We start from the raw sequence: 15,816 nt of genomic DNA on the forward strand, positions 1-15,816 counted from the left end.
GCTGCTGCTGTTGTTCAGTTGCCAAGACGCGTCTGACTCTTTGGGACCCCACGGACTGCAGCATGCCAGGTTTCCTTGTCCCGCCACTGTGAATAGACTAGTCCTTTTCACATAAATAGAATATAATCAATGACACTCAATTTAAAGACCCTGCTGGTCATAAGTCTACAGACTTTCAGGGCTGAAGGGACGACAGAGAACATCTTATTTAATATCTTTATTTTGTGGTTGAAGACCCCCAGGCCCAGGGGGCCGAAGGCACTTATGAAAGCCAGGCACGGAGCAAGGCAGAGAGCAGCCAGGATGTGGTTCCTTCCGACAGCGCTTTAGGCTCTCAGAAGGCTGCAGCAAAGTTTCCATTATGGCATCACTTATCATCGCACGGATAAGCCAGCTACTGGAGCAGTCCGTGCTCATCAGAATGACAAATAAGAGCATTTACATATTTGGAACTGTCAATACACAAAGTAAAGATAGGTAAGGAAACTGGTTTTGCTTTATACCTTCATGCTATTCTTTACTATCCTGATAGAAATTCCTTGCAACTGGGTTGTTTTTATGTGTTTCCATTTCAAACATCCCTTGCAAAAAACATTTTTTTCTGTTTGTTAAAACTGTAATAAAAAATAGTCTGAAGGATTAGAAATAAGCCTGGCACCACCCAGCCAATACCACTGGAACCATTTACACCTCAGGTGGCACACACATACGACACACACAGATAATCAAAGTTTTATTTAAAATTACAGAACACTTAAAAATAAACAATATAATAGACTTGAATGTTTATTGGAACATAGAAAAATGCTTTCAAATACACTAAAACCTTCAAATTTACCCCAAAGTATGCTATGCAGCCAGTCGAAGTGCTTTGACAAGCATCACTCTCCATGGATGGCTGGGGTAGGAGGTAGGCTGCGGAGTCCCCTGCAGGGAGGGGGGTGTCCTAGTTGGACTGGCGACGTCTCTTCTTGTGGCTCTCAATCGCTCTTCTCAGCGCCTCATCCTGGATGAGGTCCGACATTCTCATGTCTACGTGGCTACAGCCGATTTTCGGGCAACTGTGAGAGATGAGAAAATCAAGTCAGGCCGCGTCACCTTAATGCATTCAGAATCAACTTCTCTCCGTGCAAGAATGTAAGCGCACACTTAAAAAAAAAAAATGAAAAATTCTTTCAATTCTATAGGGTTTTACAATTGTCAAAAGTTTCACACAGATGATTTCTCATAATCCCATAATAACCCCTCCCCCTCACCTTTTTCCCTCCAACCATGCCAGCCCCCACAACTGGTAACCACTGGTCTGTCCTCTCTGTGACTTTGCTTCTTTTTTGTTTTATTCACTAGTTTGTTCTATTTTTAGACTCTACAGATAAATGATATCACACAGTGTTTGTCTTTCTCTGACTAATTCCACTTAGCAGAATTACCCTCCAAGTCCATCCATGTTACCGCAAATGGCAAAATTTCATTCTTTTTTTATGGCTGAGTAGTATTTAAGTGTGGCAACCCACTCCAGTACTCTTGCCTGGAAAATCCCATGGATGGAGGAGCCTGGTAGGCTGCAGTCCATGGGGTCGCGGGGAGTCAGACACGACTGAGCGACTTCACTTTCACTTTTCACTTTCATGCACTGGAGGAGGAAATGGCAACCCACTCCAGTGTTCTTGCCTGGAGAATCCCAGGGACGGGGGAGCCTGGTGGGCTGCCGTCTATGGGGTCGCACAGAGTCGGACACTGCTGAAGCGACTTAGCAGCAGCAGCAGCAGTATTTAAGTGTGGACATTTTACCAAAAAGGGGGTACATTTAAAAAATCAGGACTGATGTGCACTCATTCACTAGTTCAGAGTGCCTACCTAAGCCAGGGTCTGTCCAGCACTGGGGCGGGGGCAATGCCCACTTCATGGCACTCACTCTCCAGTGGAGGAGAGAAACCATTGCTAACCCACTGCATAGCGTCTTTAAGTGCCACAATGACTAAAAAGCAGGGTCAAGGGAGAGAGTGTGAGCTGAGGGGCTTATCTAGCAGGGGTCAGGCATGGCTCGCTGGGGAGGGCTTATCTATTAATAGAACAAAGGCTGCATGTGGCCGGGGCTGGGGCAGCGGCATGTGTAGAAGTTGAGGAGGCAGCTGCTTGGTATAAGAGCAAGGTCAATGTGGCTGGAATGCCCAGGGCAAGAGGGAGGGCATTTGGAGATTTGACTGAAAGTGCGTGGGACTTTGGATTTTATTTTAAATATGAAAACCCTGGAGGGGTTGAGATAGGGGAGTGATGAAATTTAGCTTACATTTAGAAAACATGATTCTGGCTGCTTAATGCGGACACAGGCGGAGAGGAAGCAGGGAAGTGAGGGGGTCATGCAGCAGCTGGGAGAGAAAGGGAAGCTTGGATGAGGGTGTAGCTTCTGGATACAGCCGGAAGTAGAACCCAGGGGGCTTGCTGACGGACCCAATGTAGAGGGTAAAGCAAAGAGCTGAGCTTTGTTCAGAGTTTGGCTGGAGCTGAAGGGCCTTGGTGGTACCCTTTATCTCCATGGAAACAACTGGAAAACTAGGTTGGGATGGAATCAGGCAGGAGTCCTGGCTGCTACATATTCTCTCTGAAATGCCCACCAGTCCTCTCAGTGGAGAGGCTGAGTGGGCTGATGGAGACTCAGGGGAAGAGCTGCGGCTGAAGAAATCAGTGGGTGAGTCATGGTTCTGTTTAGATGTGGTCTCCTCTGAAGGCAGTGGGCTGGATGAAGTCACCTGATTTCTTCTCAACATGAACCAGACTTGGGTAGAGTAGAGCACCCAGTTTTGAAGTCAAAACCGACCTAGGTCTCCACCGCTTACTTGCTTGTTGTGAGACCACCAGCAGCTCACTTTGACTTTTGGAGCCTCTGCATCGTCAGATTTACAGGGCTCCAGGCAACACAGTGCTCAGTAGCAGTCACTCCCTTCCCTGCCTATAGCTCGCGTACCTGCAACACAGACACGTGTGCATCCGTGCGCTCATCTGGCCCTCTTACGCGAGTGGCCCTATGAAGGGTTCGAAGCATCCAGCTGTAAAATACAGATACAGGTTCCTGCCCTACACAGAGCTCTGGCCCAGTGATCTGAGACAACCCTCCAAAAAGCACAGATCAAAAATAACAAAAACAAGACAAAAGCTATAAACCAGAAGGGGAAGAAAGCCGATCATGTGAGGTCTAATCTGTCCAGTAGTAGAGGGCTCAACTGTGTAACACAGAAGAGAAACTTTTTCTTGGTCTTGATTTCTGGACCAAGGCATCTTTCTATGAGAAGAGCATGAATCAATGTAATGAATAATATGCCTGCTAACAATATTTATATTTACTGAAATGGGTCCTGTATGGTCAGGTACTTGTAAAATGTGAGGCTAGAAAGGTGACCATGTGAAAGAGGATGGGGGTGACTGGACCAGGTATGATGACTTGGCTTTGTGTCAGGGGGTGGCTTGGAGGTGCTTGAGAAGAGCTTTACACTGGTTTAAAACACCCTGAGGTCTCAGAGTGAGTTTTTTCTTTCAGTATGAAAGTCAATAAGCTGAGATAATGAAAAGACGCTTTCCTGACTTTGGAAAAGGCGTTTCTCACCACTTGATCTTCTGCGACATGGAGATGCAGCTTGAACTCAGTGCCTGAGATGACCCTTAAGCTGATGCTTATAACCCATCTGATCATCTGCTCTGACTGCCCTGCCTGGCTGGAGTCTCCCCCCACCCCACCCCCGCCCCCCTCCCCAGGACAAAGTCTTTAACACCAATAGCCAGACAGTGAATAAGCTGCTTTAGGGAAGTGGAGAGTGAGGTGGGGAGGACTTCCTGATGACATCAGTGGTTTTAGTCAGTAAATGAGAGCATTCTGAGAATGTGTGATGGGATTAACCACACCACTCAGCTGCAGAGCTGGCTGCACATCATCCCAGGGCTACCCTTGTCAGACAAAGAGGTCTGAGCTCATTTAGGGGATTAACTCGGGGGACAGAGGCATTAACCCAAAAATCCTCTTGAGGGGAGCCAGACGGCCTAGAGACACAAATACAGGCTCAGGAGTAAATGAGAGCTGGGCTCCAGCCTCCTGGCTGTGACACTCTGGGCAAGTGACACCAGTAATGGGCCTCAGGTTCTTCCTCTAAGAAGGTGGAGCATATAGGGCTGTCATGAGGAATGAGTGGGATGCCGCGTGACAAGGGTCCAGGAATCCACTCAGGTGCTCGGTAAGCCGGTTCCTGCTCTAGGACACTACTTCTGTTCTCAAGAAGCTTGCGGAGCAGAGCCAGACCCACCTACAGTGCTGGTGGGAGGCCGACATGCCACAACGCAGAGGTGCCGTGGGAGCATGGGGACAGGGCACTCTGCAGCAAGAATGAGGGTCCTGGGAAGGCTTCTTGCAGGAGAGGTTGATACAGGAGAACCTTGTTTCTCACCTCATCTCAAATAAACACACACCAGTTTCTAAACTGAAGAGGAAAAGACAAGGTTCATAATCACATGATACTGAATCAAGGCGCTCCTCTGGAGAGAGAACACTCTAAGCACAGTGCATCCGTCCCCACGACATCCTGGTGAGCTAGATAGGTGTGGCCACACCAGTCTAAGCCCTCGCGTCATCACTGTGCAGGAGTCAAGCCCACAGGCCTGGGAGGAGACGCTGGGTCCTGAACTTGGGTCACTGACAGGGCAGAACATTCCAGCGCAGCAGCGGGCAAGCCTGTGTCTACTGAACAAAGGGCCTGGGTCTCAGGGGTCCCAGAGGCTGTGGGGAACCTTGACCTCAGCATTAGCACACACGTACAGGATTCTGGGTCTTACGAGTTCCTGGATTTGGGCCCAAGCATTCCAGGGTCCACCCAGCTCTAGAAAGCAGGTCTGGAAATCTGAGCAGGATGGATTCTCATCATACCTAAACCCAGAGGGTAACTCGAGCCTACATCCTCTGCGTCTGAAACGATGTGTCACTAAGCAGTGAGGTAAGTAATACAAACATGAACAGTCTCGACCTCAGTAACCCGGCTGCTATTTGTTTAGCGCTCTGTAAGCCAAAAAAAGAGCTTTCTTCTAAGTGGTTTGCTTCTCCACTGCCAAGAAATATGCTGGTGCAGACCTAGACTGGAATTCCTCACTGTTCCTTTGATCCTCAAATACTGTGAGATGTTGCTCTTTTCATTTTACAGATGAAGAAACTGAGACTCTGAGAGGTCAATGGTTGGTTCATGGTTAAAATAGGGCCTCTAAGCACATTGCTGGAGTTCTGCTACTCAACGACACCTTTCTGTTCAACCTAACTGTCCTCTCCACACTCTTAAATGTGACTGTTTGCTAATACAGTCTCTGTTCTTAAATCAGAAAGCAAAGAAATGACTATGGATAACTGGAAGTATCTCATATATGTGAAAATCATGTGAAGATAATAAACAGACTGATTATTCAGAGATCTGCTTTAGGAAATTATTTTAACTAACAGTATTTAGTTAGGGCTAAAGTCTCAGCCGTTTTATTCTGACTTAAGCCCATGCAGAGAGATGTATTAAGAGGCCTCATGGACAGGAAAAGGGAGTCAGTGCTAGTAACACAGTGTACCTGGGACTCCTGTCTAACAAATCAGAGTTGGAACCAACAAGGAGGAAGAACTGAGAAACGGATTTCTCAAACCGGATGTGTCACGGACATTTTCAAACAAAGGGAACCCAGACGTGCTCATCGCCCAAACATGCGTCCTGGGAGATGACACTAATTCATACTTCATCAGGAACCTCTGGGGTAGGCTTTGAAGAGGCCCTGGATTCCAACCTGCTGCCAAATGCAGTGTAGCTCATCCTCAAGGCCCTGTCAACCACCCTCCTCCCCACTGGCTCCTGTGAAGCTCAACTCTCTAGTCTCTCTTCCCCTCTCTCCCAGCTACGTCTCAGACTGCTTTGTTGGAATCTTCTTCCTCTGACTGCCCTTTCAGAATGGCAGAATGCTTTTTTTTGTGGGCCTCCATCAGGTGCTCTGGGAACACAGTAAGCAGAGCAGAGCTGCATCCTGGCTTCGCGTTGCTCAGAGCCAGGCCAAGGTCCCATCCTTGGGGGCTCTCGGTTGCCTGTCACATCTGGTCCAGAGCTGCACCTGGCAGATGTGTGGGTCTGACTCTTCTGTATCAATAACCTGTCAATCAACATCCCACTCAGAGTTTCTCCAGAGGTCAAACACCCACATTTTCTGCACCTCCTGGATACTTCCAAACGGCTGCGTTGCTAGGGACCTCAAACTTAGCATGACCCTCTTATCGTCCTTCCTAAATGCATTCCTCTTACAGGCTCTCCGTTGGCTAATGACATCACCATCCTTCTAGACACCCCATTTAGGCATGTCAGTCATTCTTCCACTTGTTCCCTCCAGCTTTTGTTTTCTATCCATCGTACCTCCACAATCATCTTCTCCTCAATGCCCTTCCACCTATGACTCTGGTCTCAATCCCAGCTCTCATGACCTATAACTTAACTACTGCCACAGCATCCTAACTGACATCTTCACCCCAGGCCTTTGTTCATTCATCCCTTAAATTGCTACTGGAGTAACTTCCTAAAACCCGGGTTGACTCGCATATTCCCTCAAAACCCTACAGAACAATGATGGCAAGAAAGACGAGGAGGAGGGGATAATGTTTACTTACCACATGACAGGTGCTCTCAGTGCTTTCTGTATATCTTATCCAAATTTCAAACATACACTGAGGCAATTTACAGCTATGACCATCTATTTATACATGAGAAAACTAATGAAATCATAACATTTAACGTCCTCTGAGATGAGTACAGAATGGAGAGAATTTACATACACCACTCCCCTCTTACTAGAGCCCAGAGCATCCTTCCCATCACCCTCTAACAAACAATAATTGCACCTGTATCTACTTTTCCCCAAGTGGAACAGACTCTGAATGTGGTGAGCCTCTTGGCTGGAAAGACTCTTCTTCACCCTTTCTGAAATCCTGTTCATTTTTCAAGGCCCAGCAAAAATACTACCTTTGCTGTAAACCTCCCAGACGTCCTCCTCTTGGACTTCACTGTATTACTAAGCTATGAGGATCTGCAGTGTTCACGGAATCTGTGTCCAACTTATAGAAAAGCACGGCAGGAAAATACCCACACTTTCCAAACGCCGGGTGTTGCTCAAGTGCTTCCGAATGTCATTTACAATTCAGAAAAGGCAAAGGACATTAGAAAGTCAAAGTATGTAATCAAGAAGATGTGTTTCAGTGCAAGCCTGTTCTGGAGTCGCTCCCATCCCTCCTGGGACTTGGGGAAAATGTGCTTTGTTATCAGTACCTGTGCTTTCCAAATCTGACTTGAGGAGAATATCACAGACTTTAAGGAAAAAGAGCTGTGAAACAGAACTATCTGGGAAGGCCTATTCTTAGCAGTTATGTTAACAAATTAAAATTTTGCTTTTCAGAGAATAAACATAGGGAAAAAAAAAAAAAAAGAAGACACAGAAGGCTTAGACATCCAAAAACAAGGAAAATTACACTCACAGGGAAAATGGAAGGTTCCCTGGGGAAATGGGACGTTTCAATTGTAAGGTGGAAAGTCAAAACAGACAAAAATGTACTCAGACAATCTCGATTTTGCAACCATTAGGCAGGTTTTCTAGAATAAATAGGGCAAATAACTTGACTGAATAACCATTAAGATATCTACAGTCACAAATGCCCTATCTCTAAGTCCACACCCAGATGAGGAGTGCTGGGGAATTCCAATTTAGGTCTGGACCAGCAAACTTCTAGATGATGGAGAAGCAAAGCCACACATCAAAGGGACTGTTATCAAAGGTCCATTGAGAATTGGTCACACCTGCAATTCCATTCCTTCAACAAATCTGTGATAAGAGCACAAGAAATGCCAACCAAGTCAAAGCCAGGCTAGCCAACTCAGGCTTCTATGTCGTTGCAGGAACAGAGCTGTGTGTGTGTTTGTGCGTGAAAGGGGTTAAAAAAAATACATATATATATGTATATATACATATATATATATATACATGTAAAAGATTCTCTAAACATTCCAATTAAAAAGAAAATTTCTCATTGAAGTCATCCATGAATTTACTTAAACTATTCGTGAAGTTATTGATGTAATTAAAGATATGAAAGCTTTTCCCAGACAATCAAATCTTGATCATCAAGACCAACAGAAACCAAGACTTCTCTGGTGGTCCAATGGTTAAGACATCACACTTCCACAGCAGGTGGCACGGGGTCTGGGAACTAAGATCCCACATGCCATGAGGCACAGCACCCACCCCCCCCAAAAAAAAAGACCAGTGGATATGAATTCTTAGAATGACAACTTGATACTTTTTTAAACAAACTATCTGTATTGCAGAACGCAAAAAAAAAATTTTTTTTTAAACCATTCCTTCTCATTTGAGTTAGGACATAATAGAAAGGGGAAAACAAATCTCTCAGCATCACAATTCTCCTTTATTTCTTTCAGGCTACAGCACACACAGGGCTTTCCAAGTGGTGCTAGTAGTAAAGAACCTGCCTGCCAATGCAGGAGATATAAGAGATGCGGGTTCAATCCTGGGGTCGGGAAGATCCCCTGGAGGAGGGCATGGCAACCCACTCCAGTACTCTTGCCTGGAGAACCCCAAGGACAGAGGAGCCTGGCACGCTGAGGCCCATAGGGTCACAGAGTCGGACATGACTGAAGCGACTTAGAACACATAGCACACACAAAATTATAAAAATTCCTGTTATCTAATGATGAGAATTACATCCAGCTCCCTTTTCTTGTATTTTGAAGGTGTGTTTGAAGCTCCTTCAGCTTCTTCCCGAACAGATTACTAATTTTTCCCCTCATGTGTTGTGTTTCCTGAAAACCAGCTTCCATGTTTACACTATTCCCCTGGGCAAATGGACTTCAGGGGAGGTTTAAGCAGCTTTCCCTCCAGCATGAACACACTGCTTGGGACTGACCACCCCTGGGAAGGGCCACTTCCCTTCCTGCAGCAACTCACCAGGCCTTTTTCTTCCGCTTGTGCTTGGACTCAATCATGCGAACAATGGCTTCCTCTTCATAGGTGTGGCCACACACTTTATTTTTCACTGGTTTCTTCATTTCCAACTGTAATCAAGAAGACATTAGACTTTCAGGAATGATGATGACCAGCTTCCAGTAACTTCTTCAAGTCACCAATTATTTGGCACTGCTGTCGCCTAGACCTGGGGCTTCCGAGGTTTAACCTCCCCATCTCGTGGCTCTACGTAACTCAGGGCAGAGGGCCGTAGCAGAAAATGCAGGGAGACCAGAGGCCTCAAAGGCACCTGGCCAGTGGGGCAGGAATATACTCGTAGATGCCTAAGGATATCGTGGACTGCAAACTCTTTCCCAGGTCTCCTCCTGGACCCTCATCACTTTCCTTTCCTCCCTCGTCAACTCCAGACAGGAAATAAAGTCAGAAAGCAAATGGGAACTTTTTGCCTCCATGAAGCAAAGTGCTTACAGTACCTGTGTAATGGGGCAGATGAAGTTGGTCTGACTTTGAGTCACAATCATATCTTCATCAACTCCTTCTGTGATGTCAGCCTCTCTGTCTGATTGAAGACCATCTAGAGGGGAGAAGGGAAGCTGGTGAGTCTTGTTGCTCTAATGTGCCAAAGACAGGAAGGGTGGGAGGAAGGAGACTGACAGATTTTCAGGGTCTCTTTGATGTGCACCCTGTGTTAGGCGCTAGGATGCATATTAACTCTTTTGCAGCAGGAGGTGGGGCTCTGCCCATGTTTGGTAAGGAAATAAACTTGGAGCAGTGAAATAACTTTTTCAGAGTCACCGAGAATGATTCTGTCGGGGAGGACTGTTCAGTCATCAGGAATGTGGCTTTGGAGTCAGAAGGACTTGATTATCTCTGTCACTTCCAGCTGTGAGACCTCGGGCTAGAAGGTCTTTGTTTTTTAACTTCTCTACTTTATAACTTTATTGCAAAGATTAAGAGGTGAAGAATTCCGTGTGTTCTGCACAGCTCAAAGACACATTCAATAAATGGTAATTACTGTTGGATAGTACAAGGATTCTCAAATTTTGAGCTTAGAACCCTTCTGTACTTTTAGAAATTACTGAGGACGCCAACACACTTTTAAAATGTAGGTTATGTTTATCAAGATTTGCCATGTTAGACGTTATTAAGACTGAGGAATTTTAAAATACATATTTATTAATTCATTTAAAAATAACCACCACATGACAAGCTAACATAAATGATATCTAAAAAAATTAAAAATAATTGTATTTTCCAGGGTAACAAAAAAGTTAGAGATATTTTTGAAAATATCTTTAATATGTGACTTAATAGAAGACAGCTGGGCTTTGATACCTGGGCATACATCTAGTCTGTTGTGACATTGCATCACGCAGCCTTGGGAAAAATTCACTTATGAAAAGAAAGAGGGTGAAAAGGGCACATGACATCTTAGTATTATTATGAAGATAGTGTTGACCTCATGGGTACCCTGAAAGGCTCCCCGAGTACCCACAGGGCTCCTGGCCCACACTTTGGGAACTGCTGAGCGAGCGCGTGGTAGGGTTGACTTTGAGTGTCCCGTATGTGATTCTGAAATGTATGTACTTTTCATGGCCCTTGCCCTTCAGCAAGGGAAACTAGGTAATACGTGACATTTGACTGGGGGTGCTGACAGAATCTCACATGAAAGCCTTTCTTTTTGGAGAAGGGAACTTGTCATTTTGCACAGAAATCAAAGATCAGTAGTGTTTTAAACACAAGTATGACAGTGTAGTCGTTCTTCCTCCTTTTCTCCTTTTTCCCTTCCTTTCCTCCTTTCATTCTGGGAAAATAATACAGATGTTAAAAATTGCCTTGCTTTTAACGTGTGAGGGAAATCCTTTTCTTAAGCAGAGATGGTTCTGCACAACTTTTAGTTCCTAGAACTGCGGGCCCTGGCCTTCCCCTTCTGCCAGATACAGTGTCTGCTGGAAAAGCACCCCTGGGGACAGGAGAGGGCTGCAGAGCCCCTGCTCAAAGTCACCCAGTGAACTCACGGCTGAAACCCAGGCATTCTGCCCCCAATTATTCTGGTTTTTCTGGTGGGGGTTTCTCTTTGCTTTAGTGACTGCTGCTATTTATATGCCAGCTTGTTGTATTTTCTTAGACAGATGTCCCCCAAACAGCTCTTACTCCTTGAAGAAGGCAAGAGGGACGCCCTCGGAGCTTAGGACTTCCTGGACGGAACATTTTCTTTTAACCATTGGTGGTTAAGGTACAGTGCCTGGCGCCTCTCAGCTTTTCAAGAGGCTATAAAAATGTCTGAGACCTTGAAAACCACATATTGGATTCAAAACAGGATTACTACAAAAAAAAACTGAAATTCATCAGTTTTAAAGGTCTACAAAATGTAATGTTGGGTTAACTTCATTAACAGTTGATTTGGTCATCAAAAATATTTCATTTGAGAGCAATATGTAGGCTGGATTTCGGTATTAATTTAATAACTCCCTATGCGGAGATAATTGCTGAGAAATTAATAGCCAATTATAGGCTAAATCACTTATTTGGAGCCAAACTTTTTCCAAACCAAAGCTGTATGGATAGAAGTATGTTCAAAAATGTTGCCAGCAATAAAATTATATTGAATGTGAGGTTGCCAAAGTTTAGTATGCTTGCTGTGATATGAGCTGGGGCTTCTGAAATAATTTTCCTTAGATCTATGAAGGGTTTCTGTGCTTCCCAGGACATATCATTAGTATTAAGAGCACAAGAGTCAGACTCTTAAAAGAGGCCTATTATCGACCCAGTGATTCTTCAGGTTGTCTCAAGAAAGCTGGGCAGGTAAGGAGAAAAGTCAAGGGGCAGGATTGGGAGCTGTTCTGATTCTTTGATTTACTTTCCAAAGCCTCCTCTGGGGGCTGCTGGAGTCCCTTTTGGATTATGCATTTGACAGTCAAAATAAGAAGCACCTCTTTGTCCATTTCTTACAGGGCTTATTCTGAACGGATAGCACATTTCTGACTATAGATGTTACACTGTAAACTCACCAGAAAATCTGTTGGGTGAATCACAGAGTTCAGACAATGTGAAAGACTGCAGGTTCTCTTTTTCTTTCTATTTTTAAATTTCAAAAGGTAGAGGAAGCAAGAAAGCACAACTCAGATGCAAAACCAACCACCAGGGAAGGCTGAGCAGGGAACTCAGAAGCTGTAGGTGGCTATCAACAGCAGTGATCATGAAAGAAGAGGTGACAAAGTGAGACTGCGGAAGAATGCCAGCAGTGAGTAATAGCCCATGGACTGAGAGTCTAAAAAGAGAAAGAGCCTCAAGAGCTAAACTTCTCTTGAGTTAGAACATTTCCTCACCCGAAATCTGTATTTATAGAAAGTGATATCAACGTTGGGATTCTACAATGTGCTGAACAAAAGGTCACATCTGGCAATAAGTATCACTTACACTAATCTCAGACGGTAAAGAATCTGCTGGCAGTGCAGGAGACCTGGGTTCGATCCCTGGGTCGGGAAGATCCCCTGGAGAAGGGAATGGCAACCCCTTCCAGTATTCTTGCCTGGAGAATTCCATGGACAGAGGAGCCTGGAGGGCTACAGTCCATGGGGTCACAAAGAGTTGAACGTGACCGAGCAACTAAGACACATACACACACACTGATCTACACACACACACACACACTGCCTACACAAAAAGACACAACTTTTTTGATAAGCCCACTGAAAGGAAGATTGGAGAGAAAAAATAGAGATCGTCTACTAGAATCACAAAAGTTTTTAAATTGAGGTTTAATTTTGAACCTCAAATAAGGTTTTTAAATGAGAAAATAAGGATTGTCTCATTTACTTGAGAAAACGGAGATCCAAAGACATTACAGGTTTTGTCCAAAGTCATGGAGGGAGTTAGTAAATCAACACATGGCTCTATTTTCTTGGTGTGGTTAACTGGAATACTAAAACCAGTGTAGGTTCTGGAAGCCATCCCTCCCTCCCCCAGATAATTATTTTATTAATAATCATACCTCATTTATTGACTGCTACATACAGCTACTGTGCTCAGCACTTTATCTACATTTCACTTAATCCTCACCAAACACCCAGGAACAACAGCTCTACTGCTATCCCCACTGTAGAGACAAGAAAACGGAAGCCCCACAATAGTTTTAAGACAAAAGTAGAAAAGGTCAGCATTATAATAAAGAAAGAAGTGGATTAAATGAGTTTGTTACTCAAGAGAGCTCAAAAAATTTTTCTGATTAAAAAGAGAAAGACAAGATGATGAGTCACAGTCTATGTACATCAACAAGGCATGTTTTCAGAAGCGTATGTGCCAGCTGTTAGCTTCCGATCAGATGGGCAGATCTCAGACCCACACCCGACATCCATGCCTGGGCCCAGGGCACCCAGATGAAGTGCTGAGGAGGGAAAGCTGGGTATGAACTAACATTTATAGAGCACCCACAAGGGATGTAACAGGGTTGATTTAGTTAACTTGAATGGGATTTTTTTGATGTCATAAAATAAAAACCAAAAGGAGAAGACACAAAAAATGCTGTAGTAGTAATGAAGTAAACAAGCAAGGATTTCCAAAGGTCTGTGAATATTCCCCAGTGATGCAAGGTGAGGGGCTTGGTGAGGGCACTGATTGGATCCCCAAGACAGGGGTTCACAGTTGGCCAGCTGTGACGTCAGTGAACAGCTGGATCGTCGTGTCTGTCGTCCCCCCTCCTGGTTCTCCAAGCCCAAACCTTTGGACTCATTCTTGATCACTGTATTCCTCTCCCTTCATTCCTAACATCCAAACCACAGGCAAGTTCTGGTGACTGGTTCTAAACTATATTCCCTAAATCAAAGCCGAGCCTTCTCTTGTGATTTCTACTACATCTTAGTCCAAACCACGATGGCTTCCTGCCCAGACCTCTTCAGAAGCCTCCTAACTAGAAGCCCTCCTTCAACAAGGACCACCATCTACACGCGCACACCGCCCCCCGCCCCGCCACTCCGACCTGCTTCTCACAGGGGACTGCATGGCCAGCATCTTGGACCAGTCCCCTTCTTGCCCACCGTCCTCAGGTCACACTGGTCTTTTCTCTATTTCTGGAACATGCTAGGCTCCTTCCCATCTTTGACTTCTATACTAACTGCCTGGAATGTTCTTCCTCCTGATCTTTGTTTGTCCTACTTCTTCCTGTCATTTTAAAATGCCAGTTTAAATACTGTCCCTCTGGAGAGGCCATCTCTGACATCGTGAGCTAATAAAGAAGGCACCCAGGCCTTCGCTACCCCGTGACCCTGCTGTGACGGCACAGCACATCTCTGTAAGTGCGACCCTCTTGTCCGTCTCCCCCTCTTCTTCTTTCCCCCTCCCCTGTTCTCTTCCAGGAAAGCAGGGACTTGACTGACTTGTTCACTGACCTGCTTTCTGGGAAGAGAACAGGGGAGGGGAAACGAGAAGAAAGGGAGACAGACAAGAAAGACGCACTTACAGAGATGTGCTGTGCAGTCCTAACAGAGAGATGGGGCAGAGAAGGGCTGGCTGTCTTCTTTAGCTTACGATGTCAGAGGAGGCCTTCCCAGATTCTAAAATGTCCTTGGGCTTCCCAGGTGACTCAGTGGCAAAGAATCCACCAGCCAGTGCAGGAGACTCAGGAGACATGGGTTCGATCCCTGGGTTGAGATCTCCTGGAGAAGGAAATGGCAACCCACTCCAGTATTCCTGCCTGGGGAATCCCATGGACAGAGGAGCCTGGTGGGCTGCAGTCTATGGGTCACAAAGAGCTTGACAGGACTAGGAGACTGAGCATGCACGCACAAAATGTCCTTGGCATGCAGTGGTAGGTGTTCAATAAACATCTCATTAGTGAAGTGCTTCATCCAGCAAGGTAGGAGTGGGAGTATTTTACACAAGGATATACTTTACGTATTTAACAGATGTGGCCACACACACACACACACACACACGTTTCACACAATGATGATTTCATAGGTTTTAGGCAAATAACAGAGGACCTCACTCTAGCTCAGGGTACAGCCTTGGACCCTGAATTCCATGTCAAAGGCAGGAAGTAAATGTAAGTGTTACAATTATAGTAGGCTGTGTGGTAATTACAAAGGAGAATCCAGACATGGTTTTGTGGTCAGAAAATACACTTGGGCCTGGCCACACACAGCCCTAGTATTAGTCACTTGTCTGTCTTCAGGCAACCCAAATTTGGCTGACAGTTAGACAGTTTTATGCCAGCTGGGAATAAAAGTTGATTGCTATGTGCTTTTTCAATTAAGTCTGAACATTTTTGTAAAAGCACTTTTCTCCTGAAAGTTAGTAGCAAATATTCTACAAACATTTGCTGCCCCCTTGAAATGCTTATTGGACTGCCCAGATTATTTTACTTGCACTATTCTGGGACGGCATATTTAGAGAGGTTGAGTTGGTACACGGAAGATCCCCTCCCTACCCTGCAAAAGAAGACTGAGTTCAAGTTGGAAACTCTATAGTTACAGTGTCTGCATATGTGTCTGCGCCAACTCCTGACTTGTTTCTCCCACCCAGCAACCCACAGCTTGGGCTACGAGCGGCTGCCTCTGTGAACTTGGACATACCTTAGACTCTGAATGGAAAGGGGTACGTCAGCAGGCTCAGTCCCTTTGGCTTGGAACTGAGGGGGTGTGTGTGTGTGTGTGTGTGTGTGTGTGTGTGTGTGTGTGTTGGACACTCTATACTAATGGGTGTCTAGCTTTGTTCTTGTGGCTTCCCTGGTGGCTCAGATGGTAAAGAACCTGCCTACAATGTAAGAGACCGGGGTTCAATCACTTGGTCAGG

At 45.3% G+C, this 15,816-nt stretch overlaps 1 protein-coding gene across 7 annotated transcripts in view; it reads right to left on the minus strand.

Annotated features, from left to right (window-relative positions):
* Positions 1-204: 204 nt before the first annotated feature.
* NSMCE2 (NSE2 (MMS21) homolog, SMC5-SMC6 complex SUMO ligase) overlaps positions 205-15,816 on the minus strand; it is a 238,184-nt gene continuing 222,572 nt past the window's right edge. For 6 of the 7 annotated variants that reach the window (XM_005215369.5, XM_010811958.3, XM_010811959.4 and 3 more), the window contains 3 exons: positions 9,498-9,598; positions 9,007-9,113; positions 721-1,061 (listed from right to left, as the gene is read on the minus strand). In XM_005215369.5, coding sequence (XP_005215426.2) covers positions 947-1,061; positions 9,007-9,113; positions 9,498-9,598 — 323 coding nt within the window. In that variant the 3' untranslated portion in view covers positions 721-946. 7 annotated transcript variants of the gene reach the window in all.

Source organism: Bos taurus, chromosome 14 (genome assembly GCF_002263795.3).
Source record: "Bos taurus isolate L1 Dominette 01449 registration number 42190680 breed Hereford chromosome 14, ARS-UCD2.0, whole genome shotgun sequence".
NCBI classification, from domain to species: Eukaryota; Metazoa; Chordata; class Mammalia; order Artiodactyla; family Bovidae; genus Bos; species Bos taurus.